This window comes from Kogia breviceps, chromosome 3, assembly GCF_026419965.1.
Source record: "Kogia breviceps isolate mKogBre1 chromosome 3, mKogBre1 haplotype 1, whole genome shotgun sequence".
NCBI classification, from domain to species: domain Eukaryota; kingdom Metazoa; phylum Chordata; class Mammalia; order Artiodactyla; family Physeteridae; genus Kogia; species Kogia breviceps.
Window position 1 is genome coordinate 105,400,813 of NC_081312.1, and position 20,743 is coordinate 105,421,555.

At 50.2% G+C, this 20,743-nt stretch overlaps 1 protein-coding gene across 1 annotated transcript; it reads right to left on the minus strand.

Moving 5' to 3' along the window:
- Positions 1 to 844: 844 nt before the first annotated feature.
- Positions 845 to 9,607, minus strand: SH2D7 (SH2 domain containing 7). Its single transcript, XM_059057553.1, has 6 exons — positions 9,432 to 9,607; positions 8,014 to 8,103; positions 4,896 to 5,065; positions 4,396 to 4,604; positions 2,365 to 3,027; positions 845 to 895 (listed from the first exon to the last, which is right to left on the minus strand). Exons 1-6 carry the CDS (start codon positions 9,605 to 9,607, stop codon positions 845 to 847), a joined length of 1,359 nt encoding a protein of 452 aa, XP_058913536.1.
- Positions 9,608 to 20,743: the final 11,136 nt, after the last annotated feature.

Sequence of the window (20,743 nt, forward strand, 5' to 3'; positions counted from 1 at the left end):
AAGGCCAAGGCTGGCTGGAGGCACAGGGCAGATGAGGGTGACCTGGTCAGATAGGGACACCAGCAGGTACCCACTGGCTGGCTCCAGAAACGGACCAGCAATGCCCAGGCTGACTGGCTGGCAGGTGGCTGCTCCTCTCCGGGTCTCCGTCTCCCCGATCTGCAGCAAAAAGGGTCAGACTAGGGTCTGCCCAGCTTGCATTATGAGGCTGGGATGAAGGCGGGGGCAGAGAGGGGCTGAGGGGATGGTCCCAGGGAGCCCAGGTGCCCCAGGGTCAGAACCATCACCTCCGAGGCTGGGGCTTTGCTGCTACTTCCCTGGTTTCTTGCCCCAGCCCCCCTGGGGCAGGAGCTGGGATGTGGCCCTGGGCCCTCCCTCCTTTCTGTTGATGGGGCCACGAGGAGTGGGACTGGTTTTGGTCTCAAGAGCAACTGAATGACATCACTCAGCCAGTTAGGAAAATGCCAGCGCTGCCACAGGGCCTGCCCCACACTCAGTAAGTGTTCAGTGGTAGGAGGTCAGCACGGTCAATCCGTCCAGGCCCAGCCTGCTCATCCTGGAAACGCGGGTGGCCTTTGGCCAGTCCCCACTCCTCTTGGGCCTTGATTTCCTCTGGATGGGTGGGAGGCACTGGGGAAGCAGGACACAGTCGTGAGCTGCAGGCAGCTGGAAGGTCCCCTCCCATCCTGTCCCCTAGGCTGTCTCGGAGCCTTGTTCCAGAGCAGACTGGTTCAATCTGAGGGTGCAAGGGGTGCCTTCAAGCAAGCTGAGAGCTTCCCAGTAAGCCCTGGCATAGCCCAGATACTAGGAAACCCGCTGGTGAGCTTCAGAAAGCCAGGCCTCCTCAGGATTTGTGCTTCTTGTCTGTGAAGAAGAGCCTCCGGAGCTTGTCAGGCTGCAAGGAGGGAAAAGATGCTAGAGCCTGGGTCCCTGGACAGGGAGGGGAGAGCCAGGCTCAGAGCATCCCTTGGCAGCAACTGGGGGCTGGGGCTCAAGGCCGGAGATAGGCCAGGTTGGAATATTGATAGTTGCTCCACCGCCCCTCACAGTGCCAGAAATTCCACTCCAGCCCTCTGGTTTGGATGAAGGATTCGCCCTCTCTGGCTAAGGAGGCTAGGGGAAAGTGGGGAAGAAAGGCCAAGTCTCCCGTTCCCTCACTGGGTCCCCTGGGGTCCCCAACCCCGGCGCTGTCTGCCCCAGCCATGCCCTAGGTAGAATGGGGGTGAGGAATGTACATGGTGCCACCAGGGACTGGAAGGACTTTGCAGCTAGAGGAAGAGCAGACATGGGTTGTGGCTTCTGTGGTTCTTAGAAGGGCTGTCTGCAGGCAGGATCTGTGGTCCCGGGTGTCAGGACCTCAGAGGCAGCCTTGCACCAGGCAAGCTCCCTGTCCTGGGGTGCGTGGGCACAGCCCTGCCCTGCGGCAGGAGCTGGCAGAGCTTCTGGTGAAGGCCTTTCATCTGGGAGCTTGGGGTTTTGCTGTTCAAGAGGAAGAGGAGGTCTGCCCGTGCCCGAGGTCTGAGGCTGTGCCCTCGGGGAGTGGGCTCTCCCAGCTTATCGGCTCCAGGCTTAGGCAAGTACGCTGGGGCTGAGGGCCCAGGAGGGTTCCTCTGCCTCCCTGGGAATCCTGACCACTTCCCTCTGCTCTCCTGATCCCTGCTTCCCCTTTTCTCCTTTCTTATCAGAAATCCCCAGGAATAACAGCTGCTCACTGACAGCCATCTCTGGGCTGTGTCCTGAGGACATAAGGATGTCTAGCTTCACCTCCTGGGCAGCCGCCCCTGGACACAGCCATAGGACCAGCCCATTTTACAGATGAGGAACTGGAGATCCTGGGTAGATGCTAAATAAGAATACAGGATGCCCGCTTAAATTTGAACTTCAGATAAATGAGGAATAATTGCACTATTGGGGACATAGTTATGCTTAAAAAAATTACTGTTTATCTGAAATTCAAATTAACTGGGCGTCTTGTATTTTATCTTGCTAAATCTGGCAATCTTAGTTGCCGGGGTGGGGTGGGGGGGTGGGGAACTATCTTGCCCAAAGCCACGTGGCTAGGGAGTGGCTGAGCCATGGAAAGGGCCAAGACAAGTCAGACCTGGAGCCAGGGCCCTTGTCCACCTCTCTGAGGCTCTGAGACACTTTCAGTGGCCAAGAGGGAGGGACGGGAGTCCTAGTCTGCCACAGAGAAAGACATCAGAAGGGCCTGGAAGCCTCCATCTTACATCCAAACCTAACATCTGCCTCCCACCATCTCTAAGCAGAAGTTAGGGCTGGAAAGTTCTGGGCAGTGGCAGTGACCTGACCTGCCCATGCCTGAGCGCCACAGGTCCCTCCTACCACCCCACCCATGGAGCCCACCTTATATGTCTGTCCAGTCTCCTTCCTCCTGGCTGCCGGGATTTGTTCATAGGTGTTCCTGGGCTCTGGGAGCTCCGGGGCCCCTAATATCCTCTCATAGCCACAGTCTGTGGACCCTGAAAGCTTGCTATATGTGGGACTTGCTCCAGGATAGGGGGGCCTGGCTGGGCCACCCCAGCAGACTGTGATCTGCTCGTAGGTACTGCTGCCTTCTTGGTCTGGCACATCCCTGGCCTCCTCTGGGAGGCCTTCTGCCCGGATGAGCTCATAGATGTCTGCAGAACGGCTCAGTTTTGGAGACCCCTGACTCCAGGTAGCAGCTGAGGATCCTAGAGCCTCAGAACTGGGGGGCAGGAGAAGGCCCCAAGAAGTGGGAGCCACTCTAGGGCCCTGGTCTGGGCTCACCCCAGAGAGGGCAGGTCCCGGGCCATCAGGCTTGTTCTGGCTTCCATCTGAGAGTCTCCTCAGGGCCTCCTTGCCTGGGGAGCAGGCCTGGCTGCTGGCTGGAACTGGCCCCTGCCTTCCAGACACATCTGTGCCCCGGCCTAGCCGTGCCTCGTTCATCTTTCTCAGGTCTGCATAGATGATGTTGTTGGGGCCTCCAAAAGACTCGTCCAGAAGGGAAGCACTCCTCTCCGGGAGGGGAGGCACCTTGACGGGGACCTGGGGAGAGAACGACAGAACTCTTAGAGGTTACCCTGTCACTAAGTTGCCTTCTGGTAAACTGCAGGTCTCTCAGAGAAGCTGAGGCCCCTTGTCTTGGGCTCAGTTTACCTGACTGTTTCATGCAGGGGTTGGTTGACATTCGGGGTCCCTGCCAGCTTCATGCTCTAGGACTCTGAGTATGGTCCTTATGTTGGCATTCAAGGCCAGGGGTCACGAAATCTACCTCCCACCCAAGATCATCCTGCCCTGCTCCTCTCCTCTCCAGAGTGGTGGTCCCTCAGAGGCCCCTGAGCTCACCCACTCACTGCTCCCTTCCCCTTCTGAATGGTCCACCCCCAAGTCCATCAATTGTGTATTTATTCAACAAATATTTAGTAAGCACTGTGTAGACACCGTCCTAGGTGCCAAGGGCTCAATGATGAGCAAGACCACCTCTTGAGAGTTTACATTCTAACCTGGAGATGGGCAACATACTGCTCTGTTGTATAGTTTAATGTGGTTGATGTAATATATGATACAACAATACATCACAAGATAATATACTGTCAGCTCATGGTCAGTACTATGAAGAAGAACAAAGCAGAGTAATGGGATAGGGAGAATGGCTGGTAGGAGAGGGGATATTTTCTATAGTTTAGGTGATCCTCTCTGAGGAAATGACATTTAAGCAGAGAATGGAATGCAGTGAGAGTAGAAGCCATGCAGATGTCTGGTGGGAAGAACATTCCAGGCAGTGGGTACAGTAAGAGCAAGGGCCCTGAGGTGGGAACGAGGTTGATGTGTTCAAGGGAGATCCAAAGGCCAATGAGGTTAGAGAAAAGTGAAGAAGGGGGACAGGTAGCAGGGCACCTGTTGAGGCTCTTGTGGACCCTGGTGAAGATTTCAGATTTTATTTTAAACATGAGGAGAAGCCCTCGCTGTGATCTGATATATATTAAGAAAAATCTCCATGAGTCCCTCCTGTGAGTTGCTGTGGAGGAAAATAAAGTACTGATTCACAGGCATCCCACTCTACAGTTTACAAAGGGATTTTTCTGACATTTTATATCCATTCCCTCATTCAAGCCTCACAGGAACCTCAAGATTGGTAAACTGAGGGTCAGAGAGGTTATGTGATTTGTCCAAAGTCACTCAGCTAGAAAGGCCAAGCCAAGGTTTGAACCAAATCCACCAGCCAGAGGCAGGCCACAGCATGGGTGAACCACTGGGTAATTCCAAGCTGGGCCGCTCCTCTCTGGGCCTGGCACTCACCCTCCGCAGCCTGAGGGGCTGGCCAGTGTGGCTTCTCCGGGCCTGATTGTGGACGTGGCACCCACATTCCTGGTCTAGCAACCTTGACTCTGGGTAGCCCAGAATCCTCCTCACCTCCATGCTTTCTTCCTTGGGGAGGTTCCAGGGACTTGCATCCAGGCTCTTCTTTTTGTAGAGGAAGGAGACCTGGGGCTTTGGAGAGGGGCAGGGGCTGGCAGCCTTGTCTGGGACCACTGTGGGGGACACTGCAGCAGGCGGGTTTTCCAGGCCCAGATTGGTTTGATGGAGGCCCAGGGTGATGGCGTCATATAGATCACTGTCCTCTAGCTGGAGGCGGTGGGGACACAGCAGGTGTGTGGTCATACACCCCTGGCCGGCCTCTAGCCTCCTGCCAGAGACTGCTGGCCAGAGATTGAAACATTCCCACCAGGTCCCTGACCTCAGGTACAATGCTTCCTCCATCTCCCCTTCTCAAATAGGGACAATGACCCTGCACTGAGTGCCCCCGGGTGGCAGGAAATAGGGAAGGCAAGGAAAGGCATGTGGTCAAGTGGTGGACACCCCTGGCCTGGGCACCCTGCGCCACCCCCCTGCCCCCCGGGGAAGAGAGGTACCTACCCGGGGGCAGGCAGCAGCCAGGGTCTCCCCGAAGGGCTCAAACTGTACCTCCTGGTAATGGCGCACGAGCTCGGCCAGGGTGCCGTGGCTCTGGGTGTCCCCTGAGACGAGGTAGCGCCGGTTTGGGAGCTGGTTGATGACAAAATGCCGGCAGTGGTCACTGCCCCTGCAACACAAGCACTTGTGGCCTGGGGCTGCTGACAACCGGCAGCCCTGCCTTAGCCCAGGGCCGGAGCTGACCCGGGGCCGTGCTGCCCACTTGGGCCTGGACGTGTTCCTCTGTAAAGTGGAACTTGACATCCAGCAAACCCAGCCTTGCAGGTGATAGGGAGCGGTTTTTCAACGCGCACCCCGCCCCCGCGCCCCCACACGTCAGTAAGCGAGGAAAGGGCCAGGGCCGGGGTAAGGGGGAGTGAGGCACTCAGCTTGGAGCATGGATGCAAATTTAAAGGGATGCCACAAAACTCAGTAATCAAGATAACTAATAATGCAATATTTTAGAAAATCAAAATTAATACCAAAATATCCTTGATGAGCAAAATATCTAAGGCTTAAAGATGAGGTCCGAGCCCACAGTTGCACAACTCAGCCTTACTCATCTCTCCCAAATCCTGGCCAGGCCGAAAAGATGGAGTTCCAGCTCCTATCTTCGCTCCAGCCTGTAAAGTCCCACCCTCTTCACTTTCCCTTTTTATATTAGAGTAATGTAAACACAGTGAAGTGCACACGTCCGAAGTGTGCAGCTCGATGAATTTCCACATATGAACATTCCCATGTAACCACCGCTTAGAGCAGAACAAAATGTTTTCCGGCTCCCCAGAAGACTCCCTCGTGGCCCCTTCCAGTCAAACGCAGCCACCACTCTGACTCCCATCACCATAGATCAGTTTTGCTTGTTATGGAATTTCACCTAAATGGAATCATACAGTATTTCTTTTTTGTGTCTGGCTTCTTTCATGCAACATTATATCTTTGAGATTGATTCATGTCCAAGTAGCATTAGCTTCTTTCCCCTCCTCCCCATCGATAGGTAGTATTCCATTTAATTAAAAAATCCACAATTTATCCATTCTGCTGATGGACATTTAGATTATTTCCACATCTGGGCAATTATAAATAAAGCTGCTCTGAACATTCTTGTACATGGCTTTTGCTGAATATATGTATTCATTGCTATTGAGAATATCCCAGGAAGGAGAATTGGGTGAGGGATACACGTATGTTTAGCTTTAGTAGATTATGCCGCATTGTTTTCTAAAATCATTGCCAAGTATGAGAGTTACAGTTGCTCTGCCTCTTCACCAACTATTAGGTAGCCTCTGTCTTTCCACTGTAGCCATTCATTGTGGTTTTAGTTTCTATTTCCCTGATTGCTAAAGCTGCTGAACACCAGTATGCTCACTGTCCTTCTGGACCCTCTTTTAGGAAGTGCCTTTATTTTGCCTGTGTCATCTTTGTCTTACTGATTTGCAGGAGTTCTTCATATATTCTGAATAAGAGTCTTTTATTAGGTGTATGTATTACAATACAAAACCTCTCCAGTACTACGGTTTGTCCTTTTATTCACTGAATGGTATCTTATGATTAACAAAAGTTCTTAATTTTAAAGAAATCCAATTTGTTAACCTTCTCTTTTATGGTCAGTACTCTTGTGTCTCATTTAAGAAATCTTTGCCTGTCTCAAAGTCATGAAGTATATTTCCTATGTTTTCTTTTCCTATGTTTTCTTTTGCTTTTCTCACTTGGGTCTGTGAACCATCTAGAATTAATTTTTGTGTATGGTGTGAGGTGGGGGTCATTTTTTTCCGTTTGGATATCCAGTTGCTCCTGTACCACTTATTGAAAAAACCAGCCTCCCCATACTCCTCCCCGCCCCCCGCTGAATTGCAGTGGCGCCTCTGTTGCAAATCAGGTAACCAAATGTGGGGGACTGTTTCTGGGTTCCATTGGGCTATTTGTATATCTTTGTGCAGCCCCACTTTGATCTCTTTAATAAGCTGGCACTCCACCTAAGATCATGTTTGAAAAAGAAAAAGCCCTGATGCTGAAAAGACATTTGAAAACTGCTGAGTTTGCATATTTCAAAGTGCTGAGGACCATACCTGGCACATAGAATAACAATAACTCTTTTAATAATGACTAACATTTATTTATTTACTATGTTCCAGACACTGTACCAAGCACTTTTAAAGGTATAAACTCATCAAACCCATTCAACAATCCTATACAATATTCCCATTTTACAGATGAGGAAATGTAGGTGTGGAGAGGCACAGTGACTTGCTCTAGAGCAGGATTTGAACTGGGGCAATCTGAACAGATGATAATTTTGAATCTGAATCTGAGGCCTTTGAGATTTTCCCTGGAGCCCCAGCCTCCCTCCCTCCCTAACTAGGCGTAGGGGAGGGAACTTCTTCCTTTTTCTGCCTTCCCCCACCCAACCTACCCTTGGGATAGTCTGTGACGTCACCACCTCTGACTTCATCCTGGCCATCTTGTCTCCTCTTCTCCATTGAGTCCTCCTTCCATAGGCTGCCTGAAGTATCCTTGCAAAACCTAAGCCTGACCATATGACCTTTCATTGTCTACAGACATAGCCAGGCATCCAAGGGCATCCTGAGCTGCCCTCAGCCTTCCTCTCCAGGCATTGTTCCACTGGAACCATGTGTCCTTCTGCACCCGGCAACTTGTGGCTCCCAACACCTTAGTCTGCCCTGTCTCTGTTCTTTTGCATATGCAGTTCAATCTATTGGAAATGCCTTCCTAAACCCCAATCACACCTCCTTTTCTGCCCCGAAAGTTGCTGTTCTTCTATCCTGTGCTCAAAATCCACCTCTGTGAAGCCTTCCCCGGCCTCCCATCAGGAGGAGGTTCTCCCTTGCCCCCCACCAACTCAGCCCCTTGAAGGTGGGTGCTTCATCCTAGTATATGGCCAGTGCTGTTCAGAAAATGTCTGATGGACATGGACAGATGACTGAGGGAGTGAGGGAGTGAGAGAGTCAGGGCCCAGGGAAAGCCCAGCAGTGTGGGCTGGTGGAGATTCCAAGCTTATCTGCAAGTCTGGCTTATGGAGCCAGAGCCTGCCTGCCCTTTGCAGAGGGCTTCCTTTCTTACCTGTAGGACAAGATGTAGCCGGTGGCCCGGTCACTGAGGCGGATGAGGAAGGAGCCAAGAGCTTTGTCCCTGAGCAGCTGTTCTGTCTGCCTGGGCAGAGGACGTGCCATTAGCTGGGGCTGGGTCCCCACAGCAGCAGGAGCAGGCTGACTTAGACCAGCCTCAGAGTCCCTGCCGGCCATGCCCCAGACCCAGTGCACAGATCTCCAACCGTTTATAGAGAACTCCCTCAGACTTTCGTCTGGTTCTGTGGTCACTCTGGGTTCAGTTAAGCAAACTCAAGACTCAGTCTGGGGCTGGCTGGGTTGGAATCCTGAGGTCACATACACACACACACCCCGACTACTGCATCACCAGCAGGCACAATAGCCACTGACCCTCTCCACCTGAATGTCCCTGCAGCAAGAAGGAATCCATATAGCTGGAGATTTTTAGGTTTGTGGGATCCTTGCCTCAGGACGGCTGTGTACAGTTGTGCAGGATGTGTACTACACAGTAGTTTCTGCAGGGAGAAGGCGTTGGTATGTCTGGAGCCTGACCACAATGGCAACTCATAGGTTCTCATTCCCCCTCCCTTGCATGTCCCCTTCAGCTTCAGGCAGCTACAGATAGTTCTAAATGATGTCAAGGATTTTGGAGGCATTGTGGAAATTCCAGCTGTCTTCTGGTTTGGCAGTATATAGACCAGACATTTCCTCACCCACTGATTCACCAAATACTTGCTGAGTGCCTGCTCTATGCGGGACCAGCTACAAATTTTGCAGGGGTCAGTACTAAATGAAAACCTGGAGCCCCTTACTCAAAAAGTAAGAATTTCAACAGAGCAGAGGGCCCTGTATTACAGCACATGTCAATGCCCGTGAAGCTGTGCCTGCTTCAATGCCAGGTGCTGGGACAGGAGGACCTAATGAGTGGCTGCATTTGTCATTCCTTCGGCTAGTGCTTTGGCAGCTTGGAGATCCAGCCCAGTCAGAAAGCCAGCCTCCACATCTTGGCCCTTATTCCTAGAGTAACTGTATATCCAGGTTCGCCTGGGAGAGTCCCCACTTAGAACAGTTCTCCTAGTTAAGTCCTCTTACTAACAGTGCTCTGGTTTGGATGTGAATGAAACAGTCCCCCTAGTAATTCATCAGTTTATCTGGAGCTGTTCTGAACGCATGCTGTTCCAGCCTGCTCTACTCTGTTTCTCCGGCAGCCTGACAGCCCCAGCCATCCCAGCCCTACACTCAGAGCCGGGGCCACTGCCTTCGCCCACTTTGCCCACAGAAGCGGCTATCAGAGAACTTGGCATTCCTCAGTCTGTTCCCCCACCCACCCACCGCTTCCTGGGGTCCCCACCTAGCCCAGGGAAAGGGGCTAGCCCCTCAGCCCTGTGGGGCTAGGGGCCACTCTGAGCATGTGGACAGGGGCAGCCTTACTTGCGGGTGATGAATCCGTGAAACCAGGGGGGCAGGGCTCCATTCTGCAGAATGAGGGGGGCCTGCGTCTCCGTGAACCACATCAGGGCCAGCTCCTGCAGCTCAGCCAGGGCCTGGCTGTCCCTGGCCCCCTCAGGCCCCCTGACCAGGCTGAGCTGCCTCGGGTGGCCCTCCATTCTGGTAAGCACTGATGTGGAAGCAGAGCCCAGACCACCCGTATGCCTCTATATCTGTGGGCACCCCGGCTCATTTGCCTGAGTCCATGCCCTCTCCAACCACCCGCGGCACACAGGAGCCCTATTGTCACCTCTGACAATATACGGCTGGTTCTCCTCTCTGATGCTCTCCTCTCCTTGGCTGTCTGGGGACATTGGGGGAGGGTCACATTAGCAGTCAGAGAGGGGCAGGAGAGGGATCCCTGACTTCCTGGCTAGCAGATGAGCTGCCCCACTGGGTTTGGCCCTTTCGCCCAACCTCCAGTCTTTGTCTCAGCTAAAGACCATACTCTGGCTAAAGTCCAGGCACCGCCACTGTTAGCAAAGTGGTGAATTTAAATTCTACTTATCCTTCCTTCATGGTGGCCACTTGTATCTTGGTGAAGTTCTGTGCTGATTAATTCCTCTTTCCACTCAAGATTTATTGTCTACTGTGTGCCACGTACATTTGGGCCCTGGGAAAAAAGCAGCAACCAAAACAGCATTTTGCCTCATGGCACATATATTCTAATGGAAGGAGACAGATAATAAACAAATACATACATAGAATATGGGGTCAAGTGTAATAAGCACTCCAAGAAAAAGGGAGAGGAAGAAGAGGGTATGGATTGTGTTATTTAGATAGGGGGTCAGGCAGGGAGTCAGGGTTGGGGAAAGCCTTGCCCAGGAGGTGCCACTGGAACAGTGAAAGAGAATGCCAGGCAGGTACCTGGGGGAAGAGATGCTGCTCCCAGTAGAGGGAAGAGCAAGTAGAAAGACTATGAGGTGGGACTCTGCTGGAGATCCTGAAAAGCAATCCAGAAGCTCATGTGGCTGGAGGAAGAGCCCTTTGGAGTAGATGGGTCCCCTAGAAGGGCTGCCATAAGGGTTTTGGGAGGAAGCACTGCACCAGTTAGGGCCCAGGATATTTGTTCACGCAAACATCCCTGAATCTCTTATGTGTTTCCGAGTTTCACAGCAGAAATCCAGGCTCGGTTGACAGTGAGGCAGGGGACGTTGCAAACAGTCAACCCCAAGGATCTGGGTTAGAATTCCGCTTCCATCACACTGGCACAGGCCTCAAGGCAGTTTTTTTTTTTTTTTTTTGGCCGTACGCGGGCCCCTCACTGTTGTGGCCTCTCCCGTTGCAGAGCACAGGCTCGGGACGTGCAGGCTCAGCGGCCATGGCTCACGGGTCCAGCCGCTCCGCGGCATGTGGGATCTTCCCGGACCGGGGCACGAACCCGTGTCCCCTGCATCGGCAGGCGGACTCTCAACCACTGCGCCACCAGGGAAGCCCAAGGCAGTTTCTAAGTGGTTGCAGATAGCTCAATTTCTTCATCTGTAGAATGGGAATAATTTTCAAAAAGCTACTTTCTAGACTCTAGGGTCATTATGACAAGTAAACGAGATAGCATAATGGTTAAGAATGAGGGAACATATATATAAATTCCAAAACAGGCAGAACTGACCAATGCCAATAGAAGTTAGGATAGTGCTTACCTTCGGGAGTGTACGACCAGGAAGGGGTGAGGAGCTGCTAGGTGCTGATCATGTTCTGTTTCCTGATCTGGGTGGTGTGTTAGATGAGTGTGTTCACTTTGTGAAAATTCATTGAGCTCTGTGCTCATGATCTATGCATTTTTCTATGTATATATTCTACTTCAACAAAACAGCTCATTTGTAAAAAATGAGGATGCTACAGCCATATATCTTTGGTTCCAGTTCCAGCTCACCACCTATGGGACCTTGAGCAAATGACTTAATTTTTCTGGTCTTCAGTGTCATCATCTTTGAAACATGGAGGAAGAACATGACCTGTTGTTTGGAAGGTAAAATGTGTTAAGTCTTCAGAACAGAGTTTGGAATGTAAGCTATCAGCATTAGCTATTACTCATGATGATGATGATGTAATGACTCTGAAATACAGTGGGTCCTCCCCTATTGGTAACTATTTTTGTTATTACTATTATTATTATAATTTCATCATGGTCATTCTCAAATCAAAGTAAAAATACCAATGGCAAGTGTGTGATATGTATGATTTAGAGGAAAGGTCAGGGCATGAGGCATACCTGCAACCTCAACCTGGACAGCTCATTCCCTGTCTTTGAGACTCATTTTCCACCTCTGTAATAAGGGTTGCAGGGCATCCACTTGCCTCACCTGTCGATGGAGTGAAATACTGCAGGTCATGTTCTTCACACAGGGACAGGCCCACGGGCACACAGCAAGTGTTCCCGAGGGTCAGCTACCGGGAACATCACTTTTATAAACAATTTCCAGCCTTGATGGAGAGGAATCAACTCCAGCCAGGAAACACCGAGGGGGATTCACATACTTGCGAAATGGTCTTCCTGTCACAGATGTAAGCCAGGGATATACTGGGGTCATAATGGAAATCCCAGGGCCAAACTAGAAAGGACTGGAATTTCCTAGTATGGAGTGGGGGAGGGGTAGGAGCAGATTACATCTTTATCTTCCCCAATCTCTAACTGAAATTCAGCATTTCCTTCCATGGGGAGTGCAGAGAACAAATCTTATTAGTGTTCGTAGCACCTGTGACTTTGTCACCAAAGGAAATCACAGATATTTTCATATCACATTACAGCTGCTGCAGACATCCTGAGATATTGATTTTGCTCATTACCCCAAGATTATAATAATTAGACCCAAAGCTGGATCTTGATATTTAACATGCTAATAAAGAAGCACATCGTACTACTACATCACAGATATTTAGATAACCTTATTTCAATATGATTGATTTCCACTGTAATTCTATGTATTTTATTTCATGTATTAAAAAATATTATTCTGAGAAAAAGTTCATGAGTTTTACCAGATACCAAAGAGGTCCATGGCCCTAAAAAGGCCAAGGAAGCTGGGGTCTGACCCAGAGTTGGTTTGCTGCCAACATGAGGTCTTGGAGGTATTCAAATACAAAGAAATGTGTTTCTATAATTTTCCATGAGGTGTTTGTTCTCTCTCCACCTCCCTTTTAGGTGGGGCACTTTTATGAGCAGAACCTGGCCATTTGCATGGCTGCAGGACAGATGTGAAGATTACAAGGTCAGGCAGATAAAGGAGAGTCTATTTTTATACTCAGAGGAAATGGGGGTGAGGAGGGGTTGAAACCAGGTTTGCAGGCATCAAGAGAGCTCTGTGGGGCTTTCCCGGTGGCGCAGTGGTTGAGAGTCCGCCTGCCGATGCAGGGGACACGGGTTCGTGCCCCGGTCCGGGAAGATCCCACATGCCGCGGAGCGGTGCGTCCCGAGCCTGTGCTCCGCAACGCGAGAGGCCACAACAGTGAGAGGCCCGCGTATGGCCAAAAAACAAACAAACAAACAAACAAACAAAAAACAGCTGGAAAGACACTGACCCTGAGCATCTTTCTGGAGAAATCTGAGCGCTCTCCGCATGCCAGACTGAGCATCCTCGGGAGAGAGTAATTTAATGGATAATCCATTACCATCTATTGGTCCTCCAGGAGAAGCACAACCTTGATGGAGAACCTAGGACAAGGAAGTTTCGATGAGACAGACAGAGGCTTAGGATTCTGGGGACTTCCCAGCAGGGGGATGACTTGAAGCTGGGACTGATGTTTATTGCATGTGCACCATGCCTCCCCACCACTCCCTTGCATCGGATCAGCTCACTGGATCCCCAAACCCTACCAGGTGCGTACTTTTTCTCCCTTTCATTTTACAGATGAGAAACTGAGACACAGCAAAGTGAAGTACCTCCTCCAAACTCACAAAGCCGGCAAAGGGGGAACCAGGATTCTTAAGTCGCTTAGTCTGACTGCAGAGCCTGAATCCTCTTAGTTCCTCTCTGGACACCTCTGGGCACCCAGGGTTGGAGAAGGAGGGCGGGGCTGCTCCAGGGTCCTCTCTCTGTCCCAGGACCCAGCCCTTAGTAGGTGAGCACAGGTGATGAACTGAACAGTGGGACATGGAGCACTGTCAGAGAAAACCCATCCCCAATCTTTCACAGAGCTCTTTTGTTTTTTTGGTATGCGGGCCTTTCACTGCTGTGGCCTCTCCCGTTGTGGAGCACAGGCTCTGGACGCGCAGGCTCAGCGGCCATGGCTCACGGGCCCAGCCGCTCCGCGGCACGTGGGATCCTCCCGGACCAGGGCACGAACCCGCGTGCCCTGCATCGGCAGGCGGACTCTCAACCACTGCGCCACCAGGGAAGCCCTTTGCAGCTGTTTTGATGGAAGCCCACTGAGTATGGCCAGAACCCCAGCACTAACGCAGCCACTCCTTCTTTCTTGAGCCTGTGCAGTGGGAACATAGTACATGGCCAAGTGCTGCTGGCAGCCAGCCCCCTGGGTAGAATGCCAAAGTGGGCTTTTCAGTAAATTCTAGTCATATGTTCATTTTAGTTTATAAACACTGCATTTTTGTGCCCCTTAGTTATTCCATTAGAGTTTGTTCCACAATAGTAGTGAGTGGAGAATGAATGATCCTATTTCTTTTTTCTCAGACTGTCTGCCTTATTCTCCACTGTATTCTGTTCCTAGAATAGTGCTTGGCACAGTTAGATGCTCAATAGGTATATTTTATTTTTTTGATGTGGACCATTTTTTGTTAGTCTTTATTGAATTTGTTACAATATTGCTTCTGTTTTATGTTATGTTTTGGTTTTTTGGTCGTGAGGCATGTGGGATCTTAGCTCCTCGACCAGGGATCGAACTGGTACCCCCTGCACTGGAAGGTGAAGTCCTAACCACTGGACCGCCAGGGAAGTCCTGGTATATTTTAAATTATCATTCAAATTTGTGATACATCCACATGGTTTTTAAAAATAAAAAGTGTAAAAAAGTTCTCCTTCTAGGCATTAACCCCCATCTACCCAGTTCCATCTCATTCCCACAAGGAACCACTGTTATTCATTTCTTGAATGTTCTTCCTGGGTTTCTTTATGCATATTCAAGTAAATATGTATATTCTTATTTTCCTCCCTTTGTTATATAAGTGTAGAATCTTATGCAGTGTTCTGCACCTTGCTTTGTAAAACTATTTAGTAATATATCTTAAAATTCCTTTCATAAGAGTACATAGAGGGATGTCATTCTTTTTGTTACAGCTGCATGGCTGCACCATAATTTTTGTAACTGGTCCCCTACTGATGATCATTTGGGTTGTTTCCAGTGTTTTTATATTTCCAACAATGCAGCAGTGGATGACCTTATACAGATTTGATTAAACATAAGAGTGAGTACATCCATGGAACACATTCCCAGAAGAGAGATTGCTCAGTCAAAAGGGAATTTGCATTTGTCATTTTGATAGATGTTGCCAAATTGCCTTCTTTAGGGGTTGTAGTCATTTACGCTCAGGAAATATTGAATGAATGAATAGACGAATAAATAATATATCCAAGCTCAGACATTTGGGGGCCCCCAGCTTGCAAGAAAAACTGGGAGGGAGCTGATGCTGACTCAGAGAGGTCACCAATTTTACCGTGACTCTTTTGGCCCCTTGATGTCACTGAGCAAGCTCCTCTTTTCACCTATAGGTCATGGCTGTTGGGGTAGCAGGGCAGTACCCAGAGATGCTCCCAACAGACGAACTTCCCACCAAACAGGCAGTTCTGTTTTGTTCACAGGACAATGGCCAGGTACTGAGAACTTTACAAGGGCTGACTAAAATGTCTGAGACCTGAAAACCAACAACAGCAACAAAACAACTCTACCACTATTGGCTCCAAAATCCAAAAGGAGAAAACTGCAAAATCACAACAAATGCATAATAAATGTCTATACAATATATTGTTGCATCAGCTTCATTTAGTATTCATAAAAGTTTCATCATATCTGAAAAAGGTTTGGAGGTCCGATTGTCTTACCTCACAAGAATCCCCAAGTGTTCAGGAAAATGGCCAACAGATTGTTACCAATTGTCAATTAAATGAATTCTCAAAGCCAAATCATTCCAAAGGAAAATCATAAAAGTAATCATTTCTAAAAAGTTCAAAGAAAAATTATATATAGTATTATACATAAGATATATAGAATATTATGTCACATATACATATGTAACATTAATTAATACTATAATTATATATAATATAAAATATTAATTAACATTATATTGTATATAATTTTAAAATTTCAAATGTGGATGTGTCATTAAATTTATTCATTTATTTATTGGCTACATAGTGAGATGCAGACTCCAAAAGCAAGAGTGCCTTGGACCTACCAAGGTCTTAAGAACACTGCCAGCCCCACCTACTCCACAGAGTACCCCTGCTCTGGGACTGTGGGCTCCTGACAACCCCGGAGGAAAGGGAACCCACCCCTCAGATCAGAGGCGCTCCCCTGTCGGGTGTACCTCTCAGTTTTAGCAGCAAGAACAAGACGTAAATTTATTTCTCTATAGATTATCTGGCCTCACCAGTGAGTAGTTCTGGGTCCCATGCAAAAATGAAAATCTACAGAATTGCATGCTATCTGCTCATGAGAACTAAAGAAGGGACGGGTATGTAGGGATTAGTTTAGGGCCCGTTGGGACTATCAGGGGCCAAGGACCACATGTTGGAACTCTTGTTCTATAGTTTCTTGGAAGCCAGATGGCCGCCACGGGTCCTGGCACACCTGACAGCTTGGACAGCTGCGACTGTCCCTCCCTTAGTCCTGTCCCCGTCTCCCCTCCCCTCACTTCACAGCTGGGAAATGGAGGCCCACAGTAGATCTATAACGATGTTGAGCCCCTATCATGTGCCAAACACTTCAAATACATACATATGATTGCCTTTCCTCTTCATAACAAGTAGATGAGGTAGCATTACTGTCTCCATTTGTCCACATTGTAGAGGTGGGAAACTGAGACTCAGGACTGGAAATGGCCTGCTTGAGACAAAGAGTAAGTCAGTGGCAGGGATGGGACCAGAACCTGGGTGTCCCACCCCAGTTCCTAGTAAATATGCTGCATCTGCCTTCCATGCCTTTGCTCTTGATATCTCCCCTGCCTGGGGCTCCTTTCCTTGCTACTCAAATTCTATAAGTACCTAAAAAATGCCCTGAATCAAAATTAATAACTATTTTGTCAATATATTCAAACTTCAAAATACAAATCTTAAAACATTCTCCTCTTCACTCCAAGATTGGCTCTTTCTGGGTCTCCTCACTGCCCATTATCACATCCTGACTGCCTTCTGGGACCTTCCCTCCAAGGTCTTGTCTCCTTATTGCTTTGCTTGCGCGAGCACCTTTTAAACTCCTTTGGAAACCCCTTTACCCAACCAGGATGATGTCTAAACTTCTATCATTAGAACAGCATCTCTTCAAGACTTCCATGAAAATGCCCCCACCTCCCAGGCTGGGCCTCACAGTGGAGGCTGCAATCCTAGCACTTGTGTGAGAAGGTAGGAAGAATCTGAGCTCAAGTTTGGCTGAGGGATGGGGATCCTGGGAAGGGGACGGCAAGAGGGCCACTGGGAAAGGTGAGTGGGGAAGGCAGAAGGGCTTACGGTGGCCTTGGCACAGTGCCAGGCCCAGAAACAGGATGGTGACCAGAAAGGACAGGGCCTCTGCAGCTACAGCCCCATTGCCTCCCCTGGTGTCCAGTTCTCACCTGCTCCCTGGGCAATGTGGCTTTCCCTAACTCCTATGTGGGCCTTGCACGCAGCCCCTGCAAGCCTTCCACCCCCCATCAGCTCCCAGGGGCACCCAAGCCTCTACCTATCTGATCCCTGGCTACCTGGTCCTGGGGCTGGGAGCTTGCCCAGCACCCCAGATGCCTTCCCTCCAGGAAAGAGAACCACAGGTGTGTAGATTTGTCTGCCAATTTGGTAGGGAAATGAGGCCTCCTGGAAGCTGGAGATGGCAAATCTAGGCCGAGAGGTTTCCCTTGGGGGGCTCCCCTGTCTGAAGCTCCCCCACCTGCCTAGACCAAGAGCTTCCTGCGGCAGGGGCCAGGCTCACTCCTTTTCGGAGTCTCAGCATCACTCAACACCAGGCGGAGGCAAAGAGGAGAGTCTGGGGATGTTTACTAAATGAATCAGCTACCATTCTGAGGCCTTACCACCCATCAGGGGCTGTGTCAAATGCTTTGCATTTGTTATCCATTTAAGCCTCACAACAGCTCTAGGAGGTAAATGCTATTATTATGCCCCATTCTATAGATGAGGAAACTGAGGCAACCACCTAATGTCCACCTGACATCCACCTAATGTCACACAAGCCCCTCCTTTATTTGGGAAACCGTCCCCCCCAACTGCCAGAGGGCAGGCAGCATGGTGCAGGGCTGTGTGGAAGCACGTGGACAGCCCTCTCCCTGGTGGTGGTGGGGTCTCCCTGTGGGACCTGTTCACCCTGGTCAGTGCAGCCTCTGCTCTGAAGTGAAGATGGTCTGGCTCTCCCTGTTCCCTCTCCCACCCTCCAGTGCTCCGCCCATTCACAGCTCCAGTACACCAGCCTTGCCCCATGAGCTCTAGTTCCCTACCCGTCCAGGCCAACTTCCTCCAGATGTGCTCCGGGTTGAGCAAGGCCCCACCAAGGTTGCATTGTGTCCCCCCCCACCCCCCGAAAACGGAGCCAGCTCTGCCAGTACTCTCTGCCTCGGGCACAGAAGGCCTCCATTGGTGCCATCTATGTGTGGCAGGATGGTTAGGGCAGCTTCTCCAGCAGGGCTGGGGAAGATGCAAAGTGGTAATGCTTGCACTGACCAGAGTGGGCTGCCAGGCCTGCAGGATGAGATAGCACTCTGAAGGGAAGGGTTAGGTCGGTTGTAATGGCTGGAAGAATCAAGAGACCTTTGAGCATGGAGGCTCAAAAAAACAGAGCCTCTGCTGGTCTAGGGAGCTATAGGGAGAATGACCACAGGCCCTCACAGCTGTGCCTCATGCCACTGATACATTTCAGAGCAGGTGGGGCAGGGCTCTTGGAGATCACCTTGCCATCCATTCCCTCGTGGAATAGGTGGGAAACTGCAGCCCAGAGAGGGCACAGACACACCGAAGGACACACAGCATATCAGGTGGTAAGGTCGACGTTCCTCTCTGGGCTCCCCACAGGATTGTGGGCTCCTCCTGTGGCAGGTTGGTGTCTTAGCCAGCTCTGTCCCCTGGGGTCTGAGAGATGCAAAGGCAATGTGGCTGGGTGCTTCCTCAGAGGCCTCTCACCCTGTCCTTCTCTGGGGAAACTGGACTAGGATGAGTCACTGGCTCTGTGTTCCCTGGGGTTCACCCAGAGGCTGGCCATGTGGGACCAAGTTCACTGCTCAAATTTCCTCTTTTTAGTAAACAGCAGCCACTTCCTCCTAGGTTGGCCATTTCCTTCTGGTCGCTGGTTTCTGAGAGGCTCGAGGGGGCAGGGGCTCACATGAGCAGGCAGGGCAGACCCTCTGGCACCAAGCTCATCCATACTGGACATGGGGGAAGCATGCAGGCTGTGTTAAGCTGGTATCTCACCACAGGACATTGACCTTTAATCTAAGAGACTTTGGAAACTTCAAAATGTCAATAAGCCATCAAAGAAGGGTGCCAAGGAATTAGGAACCACTGGGGCAGGCCCAGAAGGTCCATGTAGGAGGGCCTGGACAGGGGTGATCTGGTTAGTAAAGGGTGGAAACCAAAGCTGAATTTGTTTAGCATTTTACCTAAAATATAAAAATTTGTCCAAAATAAAGGTGGAGAGAGGTGTTAAGAGAGACGAGATGAAGGTTCACTGTCCAGCCCCCTTCAGCTTGTAGCTTTAGGAATGGGGGGGGGTGAGACAATGCAGGATTTGCTCATGAAATAACCAGCATCCCAGGGTGGCCAGGAGAGAACTGGCAGGGCAGGGGGGCCTGGGAGAAGTCTGGAGGATCCAGAGGGTGTTGGGGTTTGTCCTGGAGCCTTGGGCCTCTTCTGCTTGTCTCTGCAGAGACATGGGGCCCTCCAGAGGCCTCTGCTGAGATGTTGCCACCGGCTTTGAGGCCTCCACACTTTGCCTTTCTCATTGGGGTCTCTGGGCTTGTGGCTGAACAGCCTCCTCAGAATGCCACATTCTGGGCCTGGCCAGAGCCTGGCAAAGGGCCAGGAGAGTTTAGATATAGAGTTTTTAATCAATAGATAGTGTAGGTCCAGCACCTGGGTCTGCCAGCTTTCAAGGATGCCTAGGAAATGTTTGTAGCCTAAGAAAAGGATATTGGCTGCAAAACCCAAGAAAAAGAGGAAAATCAAAATTAATAAATATTTCATTAAATGTCTACAAAGTGTAACATTATGTCAACTTCATAATTATCATAAAATGTCACTCCCTTTGAAAACAATTTATAGGTTGGGGTTTTTTCTCACTCAGCCAGGATTCCCAATAGACATGATGACTGCCAAGATATGGTAGCCAACTGTAAATTAAAATGAATTCCTCGTAGTCAGATACTATCCAGAGCATAATTCTAGAAATTCCTTCAAACATTTTTAGAGCAAAAATTATGTTTATTATGGGATGTGGAACATTTTAATATGTTTGATATGATATGGGGTGTGGCCTCCATAAGGAAGAGGGCAGGTCCTGTGAGCATGTTAAAATGACAGGGAGAGAGTGGAAGTTCAAGTGCAGGAGGGTCAGGCTTGAGGCCAGCTTGCCCACTGAGAAGCACAGACACCAGCTCTGGGAGGGACAGCAAAGGTCTCTTGTCTAGTACCATCTGCCCAGACCCGGCCAGCCAGGCAAAACTCTTGCCCAGGGTGGCGGGCTCACTCCTGCCACCCGTGAAGGAAGCCTTCCTCCTGCCTAGCAGGTATCTGCCTCTACCAGATACCCCACAGGGCCTAGTTCTGTCCTCTCGGTCGACAGTCTCTGGTCACCCCTACTTTTGCACAACTCACTGACAGAGCTGAGGGTGGAGGTGGGCTGTACCCCACTCCTGCCCTGCGGCCTCCCGTATACCTCCTGTGTGTAGCTGTGTACTGCAGTCTCAGTTCTCCCAGCTCTTCCCCTTTCCATAGGATTTCCCGGTCACATCCCACCCTGGCTGCCTTCCCCAAAAGCCATTTAATCACAGCCCCTCTTGCCCATGGCAAGGCCCAAATTAAACATGGTTCCCTCACTTCTGAGGGTGGCTCATCCCATCCCTGCAGTGCATTCTCTGGCCTCCCATGTGTTGGGGCTGCTAGAGCCCC

Excerpts from the sequence above, each read along its gene's own strand:
- SH2D7 (XM_059057553.1), bottom strand. The coding sequence starts at position 9,607 with ATGGAGGGCCACCCGAGGCAGCTCAGCCTGGTCAGGGGGCCTGAGGGG. Across the intron at positions 8,104-9,431 it reads CACGGATTCATCACCCGCAA|GCAGACAGAACAGCTGCTCA; the intron begins GTAAGGCTGCCC and ends TCCTCTGCCCAG. Across the intron at positions 4,605-4,895 it reads TGCTGCCTGCCCCCGGGTAG|AGGACAGTGATCTATATGAC; the intron begins GTACCTCTCTTC and ends GCCTCCAGCTAG.